General features: G+C 40.1%; 1 protein-coding gene across 4 annotated transcripts in view; it reads right to left on the bottom strand.

The window, feature by feature from the left end:
- Positions 1-2,297: 2,297 nt before the first annotated feature.
- The window catches only part of LOC138000491 (sushi, von Willebrand factor type A, EGF and pentraxin domain-containing protein 1-like), a 26,404-nt gene continuing 6,201 nt past the window's right edge, over positions 2,298-22,500 (bottom strand). Inside the window, exons 3-15 of one of the 4 annotated variants that reach the window (XM_068846951.1) lie at positions 20,923-21,046; positions 20,680-20,751; positions 18,715-18,909; positions 12,016-12,219; positions 11,075-11,272; positions 10,535-10,786; positions 10,199-10,447; positions 8,855-9,109; positions 6,491-6,794; positions 5,401-5,582; positions 4,694-4,855; positions 3,183-3,366; positions 2,298-2,438 (exon numbers count right to left, since the gene is read on the bottom strand). In XM_068846951.1, the coding sequence (XP_068703052.1) occupies positions 3,194-3,366; positions 4,694-4,855; positions 5,401-5,582; positions 6,491-6,794; positions 8,855-9,109; positions 10,199-10,447; positions 10,535-10,786; positions 11,075-11,272; positions 12,016-12,219; positions 18,715-18,909; positions 20,680-20,751; positions 20,923-21,046 (2,370 nt within the window). In that variant the 3' untranslated portion in view covers positions 2,298-2,438; positions 3,183-3,193. Of the gene's footprint in view, positions 2,439-3,182; positions 3,367-4,693; positions 4,856-5,400; positions 5,583-6,490; positions 6,795-8,854; positions 9,110-10,198; positions 10,448-10,534; positions 10,787-11,074; positions 11,273-12,015; positions 12,220-18,714; positions 18,910-20,129; positions 21,047-22,500 lie in introns of those variants that run through there. The other 3 variants (XM_068846953.1, XM_068846952.1, XM_068846955.1) reach the window with 3 other exon arrangements.

The following is a 22,500-nucleotide window of genomic DNA, read 5'->3' as shown; positions in this document are numbered from 1 at the left end:
AAATATCAGCAAAAGATAATGCCATTTTTGTTCCCATTGCGGTTTCGTGTGCTTAGAGATAGTTTTTCTCGTTGAAATGAAAATTGTAAAGGAAATGGCATTTCTTTGAGGAATTGAGTTAGAATTGGAGGTTTGTTTCATAGGTTTCCAAAACCAAATCCGCCACGAATTTCTGTTTTCTACACTCTAACAAAGATTCACAAACCTAACCTGGTCGGCAGACTATCATATCAGGCTACGAAAGCCCTAATGAAGGAATCTGATCGAGGTCTTTGAATTTCCTATCTTGACCAACAGAAGTCTAATATAGTAGTAATAGTCCAGTAGGTAAGACGGCAACTATTTCTCATGCGTTCCCTTAGTTTATATAAGATTCCCCCAACGTCCTGCAGCACTAAAATATCCTCCGAGCATCGTATCAAGGTCGCGGCCACGTTTGGAGTCAATTACACCCAGCAATTCCAGAGCTTCCAAGTCCTGCTGAATGGGGATGCATGGGAGAGGAATGGTCAATGGAAACCATTGTGGCCAACACTTCCAGAAGCCCAGCAAAGCTGCTATGAGCTCGTTTATTGTTCCTACAAGGAAGCTTGCAGAGGGTTGGGCAAGTGCTCAAAAGCAAACCTTCATTGCACAACCCTGTGCACTTGTGGTCCAAGCCATGTTGCTAGCCTCTTTTGTGGAATGCATCATTCTCAAAGTATATAAGGTGTTTACTGACCAACAAAATAATGCAAAAGATCACAGACAGTCTTGATAACTGCCGATGAAAATGACAATGGACAATGCAGATTTACGATTAGAAAGAAGTACTGAAAATTTATATATTTCGGTTTCTACTGGTAAAATTATGTTCGAAGTCGTGCTAAAGCCAAAGATGCGCAATTTTCGAAACAAGAGCTTTTGCCTACGCATAGAACTAAAGCCGGAGGTACGCAATTTTCTAAACAAGACCTTTTACCTATGCATAGGTTACATTGTTGGTGAAACTGAAAGTTATCAGTACACTGATCATGCAAATAAAACCCATGCATTTCCAACAAACTTCATGACTGCATTCGTTTGGGTTTTTACGATAAATGGAACAAAAGGACGATTTCACGTCCTCTAATGAATAAAATTCAGTAGAGCTGTGAATTCGCTATGCAAGTGCTTACGGTGATTTTCGAAATCTCTGTTTTTTTTATCATTAGTGAAACAGTATTGCGACAACTTGGACAAACTGTCGTAAATTACACGAGACTGGTTATGATCAACAAAGTTTCAATATTTAGGGCCCGTCTACATGGTCTCCGTTTTACATAATTAAGTAGGATCAATTAACATGTCTTGGTCAGTTTAATTTAGGATGACATCTTTAGTTGAAAGTTATAGATTACTTGTGAAAAGAAGTATTTTAGTTTTTTTTTATATATATATTATCAACATGCTCTTTTTACATTATGCTTATTCTTAGCAACAATTCAAATCCCTGGTGATATTATGCTCGAATTCATTTTTTATATTTTCTGGAAGTCTTGACACTCCGTTCAACAAACTCTTTTAATGCAACCCATTCTCGACACCAGAGCCTCGGATCGACCCAAGGCTCTGGGAAACTCTATGTCAGAGAACGAGCGCCGTACGGTTGTTATAGCCAAAAATGGGCCATTTGAACCTTGCGGCGCCTGCTCACTCCTCGTGCGAACATGAATGCACCAAATTAGAGACGCTTTTGATTGTTCTTCACTAAAACCAATGAGAGGATACTTTGTTTCAGGGTTCCCCAGAGCTCTTCTCTCCCTCAGTCAAGAGAAGAGCTCTGGGGTCGAGATTGAATGCAACCACGTTCTGCACTAAAAAAATGTCTCAAGAAAACTGCTGACGTCAGAATTTTTCTCAAAACCAGCTTATTTCGGTCCTAGGACATTTCAGGCATGCCTCTATATCCAAAATTGTTAACTGTGCCCTGGTTGACATTGGTGAGAAGTTTCATGCTTTTGTCAAAAAACGCACAATTCCCCTCAAATTGTGGTCTTGACTATAGACTGTTCACAGTCCCCTATTTTTCCGTTTGATCGTCGGGATCGAGCACAAACTTTCGCCACCTTTGTTTTTAAAAGTGAGCGCGAACTGGGGAGAGCGATATAACTACCGAGTGGGTGGGGGGAGTGGAGGGTATTACAAATACTCTCATCTAAACACAGCCATGGATTATTTCATAAACACCCGTAATTTCTACCTCAGTGCAAGAGAAATATTTCAAAGTGTGCTGGGTCAGTTTTGAAATTTATAGCTTTCTTCAGGGTAACGAAAAACTACAAATACTGCTGGTGACTCTTCTGCATGTGATTTTTAATACAACATTCAAAATTCAGCCCATAGAACACAGCCAGTACAGTGTGATTTCACTCAACTTTGAATATGAAGAAATGACACTTGCACGACTCTACGCTATCCTGTGGAGATGAGAACAGAAAAAACAGCGGTCGTCAGTTATTAATAAAGTAAAGTTATTTACTAAACTATATTACAGATAATACATAATGGTACCTGAATTCAGCGGTACTAAGCGATTTTTTTAAATAAAAAACATAATAAAACGGTCATGGGCTCGAACTCTGATTAAGACTGGAATTTTCCAGCCTTAATTCTATTTTTCCAACTACTCAAACCGTCTTCGTTTTTAACTTTGCCTCTATCTTTTAAACATATACATTTAACCGTAGTTTTCAATTTCAATCATTTTGTTGATGAATATACAACACTTTGACACAGTTAAAAAAACTCCACGTGACACAAAGATACACTTGACAAGCGTTTTGAATTGTTCTTCCATAGCTCTCGGTATCACCATAGTAAGTAGGTATCACCCATTCCTCCCTCAAAAGTGGATCAGTTTCACGAGAGCATGGTTTCCAAAATTGTGAACAAGGAGTGACAAGACGTATTTGCATATCTAGGATATTTTTGCCTTTCTCCTCGAGATATTTCTTGTAGAAATTCTCCGGAGCCCCTATCTCGCCCTCCCTAATTAAGTACGTGCATGCTGAAGCCTCCTTACGCTATCGTGAAGTAGAGTCACTTTAGTTGGTCCGGTAGATAACTTTGGTTCTATTTGTTGGTCATTAGCAATTACACCACTGATTTCTATTGAATTAAAATCAACTATCGCTGAAAAAATGTGTACATTTATACTTTACCATGCAATTGCCTATTGACAGTCTGCAATAGAGGTGGAAGCTTTCTGAAGAGTTGTCTTTCCTGCTGGGCATGGTTCACATTTTGTTCCACGAAACTTGGGTTGGTACGTAGCGATTGGACACATAAAGCAGTTCATAACGCCCGACTCCGCAACAACTGTGTATTCACCTGGTTCACATATTTCTGAGACAAAAAAGTAAATCATGTGCGTAGCTTGCACTAGGCTAACTCAGTGAAAGGTTCTTATGAAGCTATTTGAGGATGATTTTAACAGAATAACTAATAATATGTTGGCTTGTCCGAAGCTGATACGAAAGGTGTGTGTACCCCCCGGAGGGCACTCCTTTATATGGGCCATATAGGTATGTGCGGCCCCAAAGGGTACGGTTTTTTAGCCGTTTCGGTCTGAAATAGTATATCGATTTTTACCATTTTGGTCTTAAATAAGGTATGGTTTGAGCACTCAAGTCTTCAATTAGGTATGTTTTCTACAAGAAGCTACTTCTTCATCATGAAGCGATAAGCCCTTCCCAAACTATTACGCCAACCGTGTAACAGCTAAAATTCATCTGAAATTAAAACAGGTGTGAAATGTTTGGTCAGGTCTGAAATAGGGTTAGGAAAATTGGCAGATTTGGGTCTGAAATAGGGTAAGGGCTTCAGGAAGCTGGCCGCTTGTTTTGATAGGCTGCTCTTTTAACATGTTTCCACGTTAACAAAAAAAAAAAAAATTATTGTGGAGCTGGATGACACACGAAAAAGGTCTGAAAGGTTTCGGGACTTTCGAGAAACGGTGCACTGACCTGTGTTTTCGGCCCCTCCAGTTGGATTGGAATTGAAAAGTATGGAATTGGAATTTGAAATTTGGAATTTGTTTGCTTACCCACGAAAAACCTTAAGAGCGCTCAGGAGCTCGTTCAACATGTGTCCGTGCATTCCGGATCGAATTGGAATTTGGCAGTGTTGGTTTTGAGGAGAGGGGTAAACCGGAGTACCCGGAGAAAAACCTCTCGGAGAAGGGAGGGAACCAACAGCAAACTCAACCCACATATGACTCCGGGACCGGGAATCGAGCCAGGGCCACATTGGTGGGAGGCGAGTTGCTTTTTATCCACTGATGAAGAGGCAGCAGCCTCGAAACGTATGACAATTTACATATTTTTCGTGCAATAATGAACAATTTGAGTCTTTCACCAGTGCGCCACCCCTGCTCTCCATTGTGTACGGATAATCTTTTCAGCTGCAAATCGTTTTCCCCGCGTTGACTACTTCTCATACTTGTTCCATTTCAACTTTAAGAATGTCCAGTTTGCAAAATGGATTCCTATTACGAAACGGGAGAGCTGGATGAAATCCCGAAATAGAGATGCGAAGGAGACTAGGATTCACATGGAATCGACGTATCCGTCTGAAAGACAATTAATGAGCCAAAGGCTAGAGACGAGGCTAACTCATTAGTAAGGGCATAAGATCGATATGCTGATCGTTGGTCAAAAGCCAGACGCCTCACCGAAACACTCAGTATAGTTTCTCGCGTGAGTTCCAACAGTCCACGTGCCTTGAGGACATGGGATGCAGGTCATCTTCCCCGTGCTATTTTGGTAGGTCCCCTCTTGACAGTTCTGACATGTTTGACTGTCCCTGTTGTAGTAGGAACCTGCTGGACACTCGACTGAAAAAAGTATAACAAAGATTAAAAAAATAAGAAGGAAACATTGAATCGCAATTCGTTCACATAAAAAGAAGTACCATGCACACGCCCTAAAGAAAACGTTAACATCAAAGGAGTTTTGATCATTCACTTGAATTCCAAGGAACGTGCACGTGATTGGCCGCAAAGTAATATAAGGCTTTTGAGTAGTCTAAAGTTCTATCTGCCACTTCAGTCCAATTTTTAGTAACTCTGGCAACTTCGATACCGATCCTCTAGCAGGATATAGAGATTACTTTCAACCACCGACCCTTCACTACGGAGAACTGGTCATAAATACGGCTCGCTATTCTAAGATATTTTAATTTGATGATTGTGGTGTAACATCAGTAACAAAGTAGCTGCCATGGGGAACTATCATTTATTGTGTCATCGTCTACCGGTATTATGGACGGCATGGATGGCAATTGATAAGAACTCGAAAACTGAGAGAACATTTTCAAGTCGTCGCAGTTAGCCTTCGTGTGAAACAAGAATTAAGCTGCTACATGTAATGGCAGCCTTACCACATGCTGTTCTTTCCAGTACTGGGCTATTTCCGGGCGCCACCATCACAACTTTACCGGCGGGACATGCTGCTGTACTGTTAGCAGTATACACTTGGAGGTCAGGCATGTGAGCGTCGGCAGGAAAGTTCTCTGTCACAAATTTTGCAAGGACATCTAAATCGGACATCATCTTCTTTACTCTGTTAAGTGAAATACCACATGAATGTGTCAGGTACAAAAGAGGATTTGTCGATAAGCGGGTTTTTTTTTTTTCGATAATCCCGATTTTCAGTCCATGATGAGTGTCAAAAAGAAAGAAAATAGAAAATCTTTGACCAGAAACATTCATAATACAGTTGAACTGAATCAGCAGTGTTTAACATTGAAAGCAAATGGGAACATCCGCTATTCAGTAATTTTCATAAGCCAAACGGAACGCTCCTTCGAATATAAATAATACTGACATATAGTGTTGTCTATATCCCTACATTTTACCATTACCCGTCCCACCCAAAGCCAGGGAAAAGCACCCTGGGGATACGAGGTTGATTTTACCACTAAAATAGGAAGTCGGGATGGCCACTACAATGGTATGTGGACTGAGTTCCAGTCGATCTCAACCTGACTGAAGGGTTTTTCTCGGGTATTCCGGTTTTCCTTCCTCATCGAAATCGAATAAGAGCTAAATGGAATCTGGCTTAGGAGCGCGCAGTGCTCTAAGACCTTTCCAAAAACCACTTAAGTTACGTGATTGAAAGCTTCCTAATAAAAGATTAAAGTGGTGTAAGAGCACTCGTCTTCCACCAATGTTCCCAGCCTCGGCGTCATATGTGGGTTGAGTTTGGTAGTTCTCTGCATTGCTTCATTAGGTTTTTCTCCGGGTACTCCGGTTTTCCCCTCTCCTCAAAAACCACTCTTTCATTTGCTATGGGTTGATTCTGTGCATTGTCTCCAATCAGTGCCTAAGCGTCAAATACACTTGACAGTTAAATAAGTTCAGAATTATTTAATAATATTATTTTTAAGAAAAAGTAGTTTTCAACATCTCGGAATCATTCTGCATGTGATTTCTACCGATAATCATGAGTTAACCATAGACAACACGTACTTAGCAGCCTCTGTCTTGGGATCTGAGGAAGCATTATTGTCCTTCATCACAAAATCTAGTGTGATAATCCTCTGATCGCCCACGCTTCTCTTCCTAGAGTTAGAACCACAGTACACTCGCACATTCTCAACCACGCAATCTTGTCCTTGACTGGCGTCACACAATGTTAATTTAGCCAGCGGACTTTGACTCACTGCATCTAAAAAATTCTGACGGATCCTCAGCAAGGCTTCTTGCTCATTGGCAGAACACGACCCAGTGTAAAAAGTGAAGTTCTTTTTTGCGGCGTTCACGTTTTGCTCGGCTTTAAAGAGAATTTTGCATGTACAGGTTAAAGAATTATGGTCGTACTTTATTAGGTCTGCAAGAATTAGGAGTCTTTCTTATTAAATTCAGTTTGGAAGCGACAAGAAGCACTCTTTTTCAACTTGTGTCGGTGACACACAGTTCAACATTAGTTGATCAACAAATGTTGCAGCTGTTGTTCAACAAATGTTAAACTGTGTGTCATGCGATGTTGACTTTTGAAATATGCTATTCAACACGTTGAACGTTGTTGAACGAAAATCGAGACCAGCTCTATTCCGATCAACACGTCTCAGTGAAACATTGTTCAAAGTTCTATTGTTGCAAGATCTTGAGCTGTGTGTCATCGGCTTAAGATTGCAAGTAATAAAGACTGCCGCCGAACGCTTAATTTTGATAAACGCCACGAAGTGTCCCGTTAAGTATAAGCATCATCTGTGTAATTGTAGCCTTTTGGGTTAAGGTTTGAGTTCGTGTTATTTTTAAGTTAGCTTACTCGTAATTGTACTTGAATAGCAGAGTTTTGAAGACATTTCGTGATGTATTTCTGCAAAGTTGAGATCGGGGCACGAGGACACTTCGCAATTCTTATCAAAGTCGGCGCACATCTTCCAACCTGGACATAGCCTGTCCGGCTTTTCCCAGCAAAATGACTCTAGATGTAAATGTGCAGTCACACTATGTGCAATTGGATGGGTACAAGGGGATGCTTCCCTAACTGCTTATTAATTAATAGCCCTTTTCACGGTTAGTTTTTCTCATTTGCATTACAATGTATTCTAACGTGGGAGCGAGGCAATTTCGCGTTAAAACTACAAAATAGCCCGAAATTGCCTCACATACATGCTAGATTACATTGTAATGCAAATGAGAAAAACTAACCGTTAAAAGGGCTATTGTCTTGAATGTATCCTGGGCACCAGGCGTGCTTACACGTGGCAGATGAATGGAGAAAAGTATGCGACCTCTGTCAGCGCGAAGACCAAAGAAATATTAGCAATTATTGAATTTTCAACCTCGGTTAACGCATTTCTCGTGCTCTGATTGGTTCACTAAATCTCGTTCATCAGCTCAAATCCCTTAGAATGACCTTATATGGTAAATAATTGCGCTAAGCGTTGCCAAGCTAATTTTTTTTTTCGTCGGAACGCAAAATTTCTCCCTGAATAAAGCCAAATAAAAAACGTTTTTGTGGAAAGTTTGGATCAATTCCGAGGCTTAGAGGTACTCCAGAAGGTAAGAAATGTTTTTGTGATAAGCCTGCGTCTGTCTGACCACAAGGTATTACACAACATCGCATCTTCATTAAGTTTTTTCGATTTCGCTCGGATTTTTTTCCTTTTTTTTTTCGCTCATATTTCGTACTTTCTAAACTATTGGAGCATTTTCAGTCACAGGCACGTATATGTTGTTGAGGCGCAAGACTATAAGTTGGACCGAAATTATAAGAAAATAATACTGAAGAAGTGAGTTTTTTCGATGCCGATGCCGGGGATATTAGAGGAAATTCTAGTGCAAGTAACGAGGACAAATTCTAGTGGAAACTATGACCTTACAAGTAACTTCCACGGATGCTCTATTTTTCACTACTTGCACAAATCTCAGAATACACCTCTTTCAGCCCCCCCCCCCCCTCCCCCAAAAATCTGCATAGGCATTGTTTTCGACTTCTCGTTGGACATTTTAATGTCCAAGGAAAAATTGCAAACAATGGTTATGCAAAAGTATTGAGGGGTGATAGAGATGTATTATGGGATTGTGCAAGTAGTGAATCGGAGTCATAGGAGACTTGTGGGAATGGTACGGGTGGCTGGGTTCATTGGAATGTACGGTTCAAACATTGTGATGTATTTCTTTAGTTGCTTTCTTATGACTCTTTCGATCAATTATGACTCCACTCAGTTGTGAGAAGAGTTTAAAACGGCAGGAATTTGATTTCCAGGTGGCACAACAATGATTATGGCAAACAAACTCAATCCCGTGTCACAAAAGCACATTTGGTAAGACAGTCTCCGTTCAGGTTGCATAATGACTTCCACGTCATACACGTTTACTTACGTGCACAATCTGGCCAAGGGCGCAGGCTTTTGGGGGAAACTGGTTGAGGAAATTGACCACCGTAGAGGAGTTTCAGCCAAGTGCCATCTGACCGGCACAGGTAAGTATTAGCGGCTGCTGGATCAGCGAAGGAATATCCTTGCACACACTGTATAACGCAAGCCATTTCGTAAAGTATGCCATTGGAGTCCGAAGTATTCTTGTTACAGGATCTTACCCCATAAGCAGGTGCCTCGAAATAGGTGCAAGGAACAGCTGGCGCAATAATGATATTCAGAGAGAAGATAATTAATACGGTCAATAAAAAAGACGTTTATCAAAGACGATTGAATACCTAGGCCATAGGGCTGTTACGCATTGTCTACTCAGGGGAAGGGGGGAAGGGGAGGGGGTGGGGTTGGAGGGGTAAAGTACAAAGGTAAAGAGGTGGAGTAGCGGAGGGGAGAGGGGTTGGCTCATAACCGGATTGGACCGACCGACTCGTATTGGCTAATCTCGCCATTTGCAAATAAACATGCTTGACACTTTTGAACTTTGATCGGTTAATTAAATATAACGCTATGCTGATTTTTGCCTTCCGGCTTATCTTTTTTTCCCGTCGATCCGAGTCGATCTGACTTTTGTACCTCCAAATTGAAGCAAATAGATCAGCTGAGAAACAAATGAAAAGTAACTTGAAGGTAGACAAGCAAATTTTCACCTTTCAAAATACTGTAAAAAGTCGTATTTCAAGAGAGACGAAAAATGATATTATGAGAACTGGATGTAATGTTTCAGCCAAGAAAGCAATCTGGCTGGTATTTACGTGGTTTTAGTCACTACAGCGCCATTTTGCGTTGCTTTGTTTTCTGTTTTCAATGCCAGTTGCAAGAAATCAATTTCTAGTGGCCTTATTTTCTCATTGGTCAACGCAGATGCTTTCAGTATCTCTTCGACTAACGATTCTCGAACAATTGAGGGATTCAGGTATAGCATCGGGTTTACCGTGTGAAACGGAAAACGCAGCTGAAAACGGAAGGCTGCTGTTTTCATAACAGCTTGAGCTTTTCCTATCCTAACCTAGTCTCTCTCTTTTGAGAAGAAAGTTCACCGATATTTATAGATGACAGATGAAGCAAGTTTCATTGATTTTTGCTTCGTCTCACATTTCACCCTGACAGGATTGCCGTGAATCGAACGCCATGCTAAATTATACAAAATTATAAGTTATATTTAATTACTAACTGAAGTGTTTTTAACAGTTCCTCTCGGCGGTATTATCTGCCAAAGCCTTCCTAAAGGAAAATTTATTTACGACTCCCAACATCCCACATAATCTAAACGTCCTCAGAAAAGAACACTTACGCCCGACTTCCAAGTAGAATTCACAAGTGGCTTTATTTCCGGCTCTATCTGTCGCCGTATACACGACTTGGTATCTCCCCCAGGGAAATGAGGCACCAGGGCTTCTGTTGCTGCTGATAGTAAGCTGTACCGGGGGGCGATCAAAGTTGTCTTCGAAGACAGGGTAATCCCAAGTTACACGGATTTCGTTTTGATTGGTTTCTTTCTTAAAGTCAGAGGGGCACGAGGCAATGCGCGGACGCTCTTGATCTGTAAAAATATGAGAAGAGAATTTACCAAACTCTTCGACGCGTGTCTCGAATTCTAACCATCTCTACAGTTTCTCCAGTTTCTTACCTGAAACCCTAATTTGAAGTGCACATGTAGACGTGAGGCCAGCGGCATCTCTCGCAGTATATCTTACTTCATGTGGAATCCCGCTAACTTCAAAATCTTTACACTGCGCGCCGGCGTTGTTCGAGATAGTTGGCTGCTGACCGCTATTATCGACGGCAACTGCGTCGGGGATGCAAACCCTTTTGGTTGGTTTGCCTGGATCGGTGGGAGTGGAAATGGATTGAGGGCAAGTAATTGTAGGAGGTCTCACGTCTGAAAGAAAGAAGAGAGAAACCAAAATGACCAAAATACAAAACAAGGTCTTTTGAACGTTAGTCGATATCATTACAGTTTACTGTTACAGCCGCAAACAAAATCTTCCGAAAAAAAAAAAAACAACAAAAAAACAAACAGTGATCAACAAAGCCGAGATTCGAATTTTGCAGTATTAACCCATCCAAGCGTTAATCCAATTTAGTATCGAAACAGCCTCACTCAAGGAACGGGTACAAGCAAGGTGAATCGATTGTTTCCGAAGTAGCGATTGTTTCCCACACCTACCTTTGCAATAAGAAGCCCAGGGCGTCGACCACTGACCGCTGGCAAGACATTCTCTTTTGTTGGGACCTTCGAGTTGAAATCCATTCGATATGTCACACTGGAGGAGACATACAGAGGGACAAGACTGCGAGTTGGCTGCACAATCATCGTTATGCCAACTGCCATGCGACGGACTTGCCAGAGGGGGACACATAACAACTAAAACGAAAATGATATAGATTGTATAGAGCCAAGAGCCACAATATCCCGCTGGCGTTAACTGAACTACCAGTTTCTTTAATTCCTACAACAGAGGTCCTTCAATGGCGATTCCCTCATGAATATGTAGACTTACATCTTCTTAATTAGTCTTCCATTTAAGTAAGGCCGTATTTTACTCCTTCAGCAACTCTTATCGAGTTGTTTTGACTGAGTTTTTTTTTCAAAAACGTCAAACCATCTTTCGCGCCATATGACAAATATTTTGAAGTAAACCATTTGCGATTTCGCTTATACGAGTTCGTACAAGCTTTAAGTTTCCCGAATTAGCAGTTATTTCGGTGTCCCACGACCGCATTCAAAAGCAGAGACACACAGTAGCGACTCAAAGTCTGAGTCGCTACTGTGCCTCTTGCTTGTTTTATTATAAATAGTTTACGCTCTACGAAAGTATTGATGAGCCCTCTTTCACGTCGCTGAACTCCTATATTCAGTTATATGAATATGAGAGAGCGTAGGAGAGAAACCTTGACAATGCACACCCCAAATAATCATACTTTTAACTGAATAAATGTTTTGAAAGAAAATTTGCCCGGAGCGGGATTTGAACTCACGTCCCCCCGTTATTTAGTCGGGTGTAATTACCACTACACCACCAGGACAACCGTGTTGGCAACACAGCCATCGGAAGAGGTGATATTTCAACCACGATGTTATATATAAATTAGTTTAGGAAGACTTACTCTTTTCTCTTGTTTCAACAATGTTTGATGGACATGATTGAGGTGACACGCCATCACAATTATTCTGTCGCTCCGTGTATAACCACGTCAAGCTGTAACTCCTTGTGCGGCGTTGAGAAGCACAATGACTAACGTCGACAGGTGTCGGCAGATCCGACCAGGAACTCCAACCACTAAGAGTGCACTGCGCGTATTTACAGGAACCTTACAAAACAGAGTGAGTGAGAGAGTGAGTGAATTATATATTTTACGAGGATTGCACTCAATAATTTTTGCCTGGAAGCTCAAAATTGGTGATTGGTCATTTTGAAGTGTTTGCATTTGGTTTTGGGATTAAAATTTACCAATGGTATTTTCCCAGTCTTTATTGGCAAAATCTGCCATGCGAGTAACCCCGCGCACTTTTAAAATATATCATACCTCCGTCTCTCTGTATATATGCCTTGCGTGTCCATAGGGGGGCTACAACAGCTTTTTGCTCATCATAATAACAAGACACCTAGAGGCGTTTACGTGGGATGCTGCCGTTTATGTAAAATGTTACGTACGATTGTTTGCAAATGTCACTATCCCCGTAACCGACTGAGCGTCACAAGGGACGTGGTAAAAGAGGTAAGGAAGGTTAGGTGTGATCAAAATGAAGCTGTTGCTTGTGTTTTCTTCTCTGTAAAACTGTGTACTTGGACTCGGAAGACAAAGGGGAAAACGACCGATAGTAAAATCTGGTGTGGATTTGTGCCGTTATACTTTTGCTACTTGGAGGTCATGAATTTCACGGGTAGCAAAATACTTGCCTAGAAAATATAGTGAGAACATGACGGGGAAAAATGACTCGCGTGGAACAGTTTGCTTTTGTTGTAAATATACCTTTTATTTCATACAGACGAACTGGAACACTAACCACGTTTTGGAATTTCTAATTAACTGATAAACAAATGGAAACCCAAACGTTATGTCACAATATTATTTTTTTCAACTTATGCAAAAATTCAGTAATATGATTATTACTCAGGCCCGTAAGGGCACCGAGTTATAAAACATGTTGATTTCAGTTTTTCCTGGTGCAGAAAAATGCAGAATGCAAAGCACGTGGCAGTGTTTGATTGGGCAATGCACAATAGAAAGCACGTGGCGGTGTTGTGATTGGGCAATGCGCAATAGAAGGCACTTGGCGCTTTTTACACTGGTTATTAAAAGCAAACCACGTAAGTCATAGAGAGCAATCGACGTTGCGTTGGCGTAATCGGTTTGTTCTTAGGGCGCTCAAAACACATACAAAGAAAGGAATAAGCTTTTCGTGGTAGACCCACACTAAAAGATGTCGAGCGTTAGTTTCGAAACGGGTCGTTCCGCCAATTGAATGAAACGGAAATGTACTCAGATGTAACTGAAATGGATGCAACATGTAAGTGAAAGTGATGCAAGTCAAAATACTAATTCTTTAATAAGCAGCGAGTACTTTATTGAGAAATGCGAGGATGAGCAGGTAAATGCAAAATGAAAGTTAAATTTAATACAGAAATCAGGAATACCCGGTACGATTTATAAAAGAATGTTGTTGTTTCGTTTTCTCGGAAACGAAACGTATTTATTTTGAATTAAGGGTGAACTATTTACACACTGAGTACTAGTTAGAGTGGCGAATCAAAACAGAGTTTGTAATTGGAAATCTAAACATCTACGAGATACGAAAACAAGCTTGTGTGCACGTGAGACCAGAAGTATTGCAAATCATAATGCTGACAAACACAAAAGCGAAGGAAATGGATATATTGTTAAAAATTCCCAAGTTATCCCTTTTCGTGTTAATTAATCAGTAATGTAGACAAGTCATAGTAATAAATTGGGTTAACGAGGAACCAGTGATGGTGAAGCTAGTAATTGCCATGGTTCATATGTAACACATGTGATAGAGGATTCACGGAGAACGGAATTTGAAATGTTATGAAGTTGAAGGTAAAATAGGCATTTGTACACTTTATGCTTCGATGTATTGTGGACATAAACAAGTATCTGTTCTTCTTTTTAATGGTTAATATTTCTTGACAGGCCTCTGACCCTTCAGAAGTTTATTTCTCGAGAGTTTCAATAGACGAAGCAAAATAAATATGACAGACCAAGTGACCCAAACTACAGTATTTTATCATTTCTCCTGGCCTTACCATTCTGTAAACGAAACACTATTTTTGTTTTTGGAACTAGTTTCTTATTGAAATAGTTTCTTGTTAAAAGTCTGGTCCACCGCATGGCATATTGCTGGTAAGTTCAACCTTTGCAGGGACATAACCTAGAAAAGCCCTGGTTCACATCCCATTGACACTAGTAAAGCAACTGTCAAGGTGATCTTTTAGGGTTTTTTATGTTTAAGTGTGATGTTTTAGGGTATGGATCAAATGCTGCAAGTGAATGTACAGCTATGTCACTATGTCCTATTATATAATATTATGACAGGAAATTAATTACTTCCCTGTAATTATCAGTTATGAATGTAGGAAATGAATTCTACACTGCTTTATCAAGCTTATAGAGACAAAGGTATTTAATGTTAACAGAATTACTTTCAGAAATTCTAGCGTTCAACACAACTTTTAAGATTCAATACAGCCCAAGTCATACTGGTAATGTACATGGAAGTTGCACAATAGATTTTGCTTGCTGTATGTCTTTGATACGTTCTTTCCAAAACTTGATCACAGAGAATTATAATTCTTTTACTTTTTTCCCAGTGCGTGAGCGGGCGGAATTCAACAAATCCTGCAATTTGTTTTTTTGGTTCCGGGAAGCGGGCGGAATTTTCAATCATAGCCTTGGTTGCGTGAGCTTATGTGAGTGCTTAAATTTCCATTTTTACCCCGACTCCTTTTACATACAGAGGTTATTTTTCATTAGACAAGAGGTTTGGAAATAGAATTCAAATAAAAATATTTCTCTTTTTCACCATTAAAAAAATTGATTTCAGAGAGGAAGGGAGAAAGAGAGGAAAAAAAAAATTATTTACCAGCTAAGGGTCGGTCCGTAAAGCAAAAAACTGCACGTGACCGAGGTCTTGAAAAAGCTGCCCTCAGTCTGCGGCCTAGGCCAGCATTTTCAAGACCTCGGTCAAAGTTTTTCGCTATACGGACCTCCCGGCTTGCAAATAACATATATTTATAATTTTGACAATTGGGTGCATATTACTGTGAGTATATTTGAGTATAAATATTTGATTCCCGTGCTATGAATTCATTTAGCATGGCCATCCTCAAGGAACTTGTGTACTTCTGCATGAAAGTATTTTGAAGTGTTGAGATATAGTGCACATCTTCACGTGTCGCGCACATGACAAAGTGACCTGCGCGAAAAGTTGGTCATCTTGGAAAGGTGTTTTCACATCTCGCCTTCGTTTCTCTTTCATTTGTTTCTGCAAAAGATGTTTCAATGAGTCATTTCGTTTTATCTTAAACCGTTCAATTAGCGTTTCCTTCCTTAAACACAGCGAAAATACCCATCGATCAGTAAAAAACAACGTTCTTAGACATTTTGGAATAAATACACTATTTTTACCTCGTTTCCATGGTCCAGTGGTCGTTGTCACCACCTATAATGACAGAGATCTCAAGTCTCACGCATTTCGATGCAATCTCACACACTCACGCCGACACGAGCATTTCTCACGCACTGGCACTTTTCTCGAAGGTAACTCTACCTTTTTTTTAAGCTTTCAGAAGTGCTCATGAATTCCGAATTCGCTCCTTTACTAGCACTTAACTTCGGCCAATGTTCAATCTGTTCGCGTGCGACCAATTTTCTTGTTTCTTCAGGACTTTCACCCGTTAATATATGAATGATAGGCCGATATGTTAGCTCAGGCTGACCGTCAGCAAGCATCTCACGCTTTGAAAACTATAAAACTTGAGAGCATGAAAAAAACAAAATGGCGGACTCGACGGTGCATTTTCAGCGATCTGACTAGTGCAAATTTCAAAACAATTTCCGGCGGAGCATGCCCACGGACCCCCTAGAATTGTTTGGCGCCTCCGGCACAAGAAACACAGGACACTTGCGCCTTTGGCGCAATCTGCAGCAAGCATCTCACGCTTTGGAACTTTAAAACTTGAGAGCTCTGTAATGAAGATAATCTGGGTCTGGGAATTCAATACATATACAGTCGAACATCATGAGAAGCGCAATATAACGCCGATGTAAGGAGGACAAACTTCTCTTTTTTTGTTTCTTTAGTGCTAAATTAACCATACACCACTGTACTTTTGCAGGCCCGAGTATAGGCTAATTGGAGCTTCTTGTTGTAGAAAGAAACTTGTTTCGAATAACTGTTAGGAAAAATAAAATAAAATTAAAAAACAAATTATTGCATACAACAGTTATTTATTTTAAAGTCGTATGGCCGTGGCGTTGATAAATGCTGTGAGCCAAGCAGGTTTGCCACCAATTTTTGCTGAAAGATGATACCTTTGCTTGCAGCCTTCACTTTTTGAGTTGTTCCGGCGACAAGTGGGGCATTTCAAAACTGCTTAGCCCATACACTTTATTCCAAAATGGCCGCCGCTTTCAAACGTAAAATTCAAAAGAATATTTCACCTTGAACGAGGCCATAAGGGCCAATTTGCATGGAAACAAAAGAAACTAAAATGGCGGCCATTTTGGAATAAGGTGTATTGCATGGGGCATTCTCGTTTTACAGGACTTTATCCGACGTGTCATAAATATATTTACCTTATCAACAAAGTCAAACTCCGCAACATGTAGTTCTCTTTCGGTGCTCGAAAGAAGCTCCTGTCCTTTGAGAAACTCTAACTGGAAATCAGTCTCAGTATATGTAGTTGTTGGAGCAGTAACAAGCAACGTTGTACCATACTAATTTTTTACAGTTAGATTCATTTGTCAAATTTGTAGCTCTTTCCATGGGTCGGCGTTGACAACAATTCACCCCCAATGTGGATTGTCGCAAGTCCGATCCACTGGCATTTTCCAGAAGGAAATCTTCTTTCACAAGGCCATTTTCTCCCTTTTGCTTACTAGTTAGTTGTTTTAGGGGTTGCTGCCAAGTGTAACGACGCCAATTACATTTACTTTCTGATTTCTGGACAAATCTTGTACTTCTTTCAAAAGATATCTACAGCATTTGACAATTTTGAACTTTCTTGGCTTGGTGGTTTTGTAATCTGGAAATTGACACCGCTACTGCTAGCCAGCACGACAGCCCAGCCTTAGCAAGCGACAGCTTGGGTAGTCCGAACTAACTCAAAATGGAGGACACGATCGAGGGAAGCGCTGACATTGGCACTGTTCAGAATAAAGAATACGACTCGTGGTCGAAAGAAGAACCGAAAACGTTGGTCGGCTTGTGGGCTGAACGACACGAACGGCTCCAAAAGTAAAATGCACGCAAAGTGTGTATGGGTAGTCAAATGGTGACGAGTGAAATTAAGGGAATAATTTCACTTCCGTTTTGTCCAAAATCGCCTAAAGGCTCGGGAAATTATTTGATTTTGGACAAAACGGAAGTGAAATTATTTTCTAATTTCACGAGTATACCATTTGATTAGCTATTAATATCATGGGTCACAAATTAAATGTACATTCATAAGATGCTATTTCGGCACTGTAGGAAAAGTTGCCATGGCAACGTTGTAATTTCACATGTAAAATTATTAATTAATGCTGACATTTTGCGCCAAAATTAAGAAGTATTAGGCCATTTCCGAGTTCATGTCTGCCTTCCCTTCAAAGCGAGTCCAAGTGCGAAGTTTTTGTTATGAAAATTAGTTTTCATTCAGCTGTAGAGTAGAACTAATTACCTTCACAAAAACTTCGCACTTAGACTCACTTTGAAGAGGAGGCAGACATGAACTCGGAAATGGCCTACTTGTCACCCATGTTATTAGGATTGAAATTGCCCCAGAGATAAATCGCAAATTCGGCAACGTGACCAAGTGCACTGGCAACAAGTGTCAGAAGAAAATAAGTACTCTGAAACATTTGCGTGCTTCTGTATGTTCATGATTTGAAGAAGCAACACGGCAATAGCGGCACAAGAGGCCTGGTTTGTGTTTACAGTACAGGGTAAAACACACAAACGGTAAAATCCGATCTCTTGCTTAAATCAGGATTTTCAAATGCTCTTACATAAATGCAATCCAAAAATGTTTCAAATTTTTGTCACTTACGTTCGCGGTTTCAAATTTTTGGAAATTTTGCTCCGGACCAAACTACGGGATACTTTCTTCTGTGAATTCAGTCCGATAAAGCAGTAATTCGAATAAGGGAAGTAGTGTGTGCGTTAGAAAGTCAGAGTGAGCTTTTCCGAAGGCTTTCGCTCGAAAATAACAAAACACATCATGCGGCTGCGTGACAAGCACTTGGCTAATTTCCATATCTGGCTACGACGACACTCGAGCCATTTTAAACGTAGTCTGCCACAGGAACTCCACCTACTACTACTACTACTACTACTACTACTACTACTACTACTACTACTACTACTACTAATGATAATGATAATGATAATGTTAATGATAATGATAATGATAATGATAATGATAATAATATTAATAATAATAATAAAGGCTTTATTAGTAGTACATTCACCAGGAGGCTCTTTGCCTCCTAATTACCTTAACGGTTATTAAGTTAACTGAAATTAAACATTGGTTAAGAGAGGAAAACTGGACTACCGGGAGGAAATGGTTTACAACTTACACCAGTCCCTATAGTTGTACTGCCGTGATCCACAAGAGCTTTGAATCCCATTGCAGTTGTTTTCCCTTATATCGTACTTGACGTGCTCGTTGTAGTCGCGGTAGCGGCTCTGTCTTCCACATGTACCCTGGGCGATTATCCCAGTCCATGACGACCAGGTATGATACGGACAATGGTAGGCATTTTTACAGGAACCTTCGATGTATAAGAAACCAAATTTCATTAATTCAGGGATATGAGATACTGAATATCAGTCCAGTCGACGAATAATGCAAATAAAAGGACATGTGTACGACATATCGTTATATCTCTCAAATAGTACGCGCGCTATAGTATGATTGGCTAATTTAGTGGGGCCGTATTCTACAGTTCAATTCGATACAACTTTCTCTAGTTTCTAGCGAGTACTTCATGCTTATGCGAAATAAACTTGTAAAACTTTTAATACGCCTACTGTAACTTATTCGTTTTTCAGATTTTTACTCATGCCAATCATTTGTGGTAGTTGAACGTTCCGCTTGACTTCAACTTGTTTCCTTTCCACTGCGCCTTTTTACCTTGGAGATATCATAATAAATATGTTACTTATCTCGTTTCCGCGGTCCGTACTGCGAATTACAGTACGTACGGAGCAACATAATTTTCTCCGACTCAAAATTAATATTCACCTTTATCTTTCGACTTTATTAAGTCATGGACACCTAAATAATTAATGGAATATCAAAACACCGAAATTAATCTTTAAGACTTGGTCTAATAACGGCTACCACTCCTCAAATGTTCCTTTGATGTGAAGACGTCTCACTTATTCAAACACACCTGTTCCCTTGAATAACGCCGTTTGTATTTTGTGTGCTATTGATTACTTCATGCAACAAATACATGTTTTACAAGTAACCTGAAAAAAAAAACTTAATCTTTATATGCTTTCGAAATTTGATATATTTTGTAGTTCCTGTACAGGTGATTCTGAGACTTGATTGAAACATCCGAGTGCAAGAGCATCAAAGTTTTTGAATCCTTACGAATCAGAGTATGTTTTAGCATAAACAGGTGTGCAGTTAAAGGTTCTTAAATCTAAAATTTAGCGAAACATTCCACATGACCTTAATTAAAAAAAAAAAAAAATCCAACGCAGTTCTCGCTAATACACGATTGAGATGCAATTCTATTCAGCTTTGCAGTGTAGATTGCTCTAAACAATATCAGGGATAGAAAAACAGTCAAACTGTGCTTGGGAAATTGGTGTAATCCTATTAGCCAACATTAAGGAAATAACACTGGAACTTTGGCTACCGAAAGATCTATTTAAGTTAACTGTGTTCAACGCTGTGTGAGTTTCTCGTTGTTTTGTCGCCGGTTGTCGTTCTTTATTCGGTGATAGTTCCCCACCCATCTATGAGTACTCTACTTACACATAGTTCTGCGCTGAGTCGCAGGATTGCAAGTCGTCGACGCAGGGCACGGTGTCGTTCCGCTATGAGACGTATAGATGTGATGCGCATTACGGTGTTGCCCTACGCACCTTCCCGTGGACGTACCGGGACTCCAATCGTTTCGCCATTGATGTGCGCAAGTTGAATAAGAGCAAGGCTGCGGTCCGCCTCCTCCGCCACAACAAAGCACAGAGCCGAAGCTATTGACAATAGCAAGGATGCCTAACAGAGCTCTTCTCCTCATTTCGAGCGATACGTCGTAGAATCAGATAACGAACCAAAGCGTTCTTTATTTGTAATTAGAAGCCTAACAAGAAGGAATAACGCCTGCTCCATTTGTATCAATTAAGTTTACGCAGCTGTTGCGCTGTTTGAATTAGGGTTAACCTGACCGGCTTAGCGAATCATATTTAATGATGAACCGATCGAATTGTGTTACCGCGGCACATGGAAAAGCAAAGAGCTGATAACTGGGATTACCCTGACTTTCATCTCTTCCCGTTTTCTGAAAAAGTTAGTCGAGATTTACCTCTTTTCCAGGGTCTGTCTTCTTTCCCTCCAGTCCCAGAGGAAGAAAAACGAAGACATTGGGAACGAGGTTCTATCAAGATCACGAAACAGCTAGATTAGTACCAGCTTATCTTCCGCTAATAACTTAGGTAAAAAAAAAAAGAAAAAAAAAAAAAACAAAAAAACACTGCAGGATCTTGATGAAAAGTAAAGAGCAACGTAAACCGATTAGGAATCGAATCAGTTCAATAAAGCTACTCACTTACAACAGAACAAAAGAGCCGTCTCGAACAGGGAAGCCTTGAGTGAAGACTGGTCTGAACTCCAGGAAATGGTACAACACCTAGCATTGTAAACCATTTATACGACCATGTGGACCACAGCTCCTTCAAGAAAAGGTACTGTGATCTGATCTGATACGATAATTCTGGCAAAACGACTGGCTAACATGGATTGTCAGTGTGGAGGTGGAGGCTGTTTGTGAACCGAATGCTTAGCTGAATTATAGAAGCAAAAAATAATGAACAAAGCGACTCTAATGTATTAAACCACTGTCGGCAGATCGCCCTATAAAAGATGAGGATCTCATCTGGGTATTAGCCTCTAAGTTCAATGATTGATATATTCTTTTTGGGTTTACTTACAGTTGATTATTTTTGTGTGTTACGCGTTACAGAAAGCTCAATTCATTAATTTCCATTGCTTTTTGTGGTTAACTGAAAACAATGTTAAATGTGCAATAACAAATAGATAGATACCTTGGGTGCCAGCTGTTTTATTATTCTTTCGCAAGGAGCGGTTAAATGGCGAACGGATGAGCGAAAAATAAGAACCTCTGGTCACGGCAGTTAAGAACCTCGCTTCCATGCAATTCAAAATAAAATATCTTGCCAAAGTCTACAGTGGTGTCAATGTTGTACACAATTCAAACCCTTTGAGAATAAAACGTTTTGATTTTAGCCCCGTTTACACGAATGGCTGCACACTTCACTTCAAAGAAAATTAAAAGAAACAAACTAAGAAAAAATATTAACAAAAAATAAGACAAAAAAGGAAACAAAACATTTATAAAAGAAAAACTGGACGAAAAAAGAGTCCGAAAATTTCAAGACTCAAACTCCGGTTCTTAGCCCTCACCCTAAACAGAACCCTAACCCGAACCCTAACTCATATGACCAGCGAGACACAACTCCCAGTAACCGCAACCTTTTGAGTTCTTAGACCTAATGAGTGTAATTCAGAGCTAAAAAATGACATCGACCGTTTCAAATGGCAACGACCGTTTACGAAAGGGAAATAAGCTTGGGCGCGACGTTTAAACCAGGCCTATTAGCTTTCTCGCGCGTGACTTGGTTTTTACACCTCAAAATACAATATTTCTAGGATGCGTTCGATTGGGAAATCTGGATTTAGATCTTAAAATATGGATTTTCGGATTTCCAATCGAACATAAAATCTGAAAACGGATTTTGTCGCAGATTTCACCAAGAGAAAATTATTTCTCTTGATTTCACTAATTGGAAATCCATGTCAGGAAGGATTTCAATTAGTGATATTCGCGACAAAATCCATTGTTAGATTTTGCGTTCGATTGGAAATCCGAAAATCCAGATGTTAAGATCTACATCGGGATTTCCCAATCGAACGCACCCCTAGTGTTCACGGTTTTCGAATTTTCTTTCAGCTCTAGGATAAGCGAATCAATCAAGGCTTTCAAGGAATAAATAATGACCACGATGGCAGCTCTTGGATAACTAAAACATCAATCATGCAAAAATACGAACAAACTTTCGGCACAAGTTGAAATATCAAAGTAGTCCAGCAGCCAAACGCAGATTTT

The sequence above is a fragment of the Montipora foliosa genome, chromosome 4, assembly GCF_036669935.1.
Source record: "Montipora foliosa isolate CH-2021 chromosome 4, ASM3666993v2, whole genome shotgun sequence".
Classification (NCBI taxonomy): domain Eukaryota; kingdom Metazoa; phylum Cnidaria; class Anthozoa; order Scleractinia; family Acroporidae; genus Montipora; species Montipora foliosa.
Note: the sequence above shows the minus strand (reverse complement) of the source record. Positions and strands in the feature narration are given on the sequence as shown.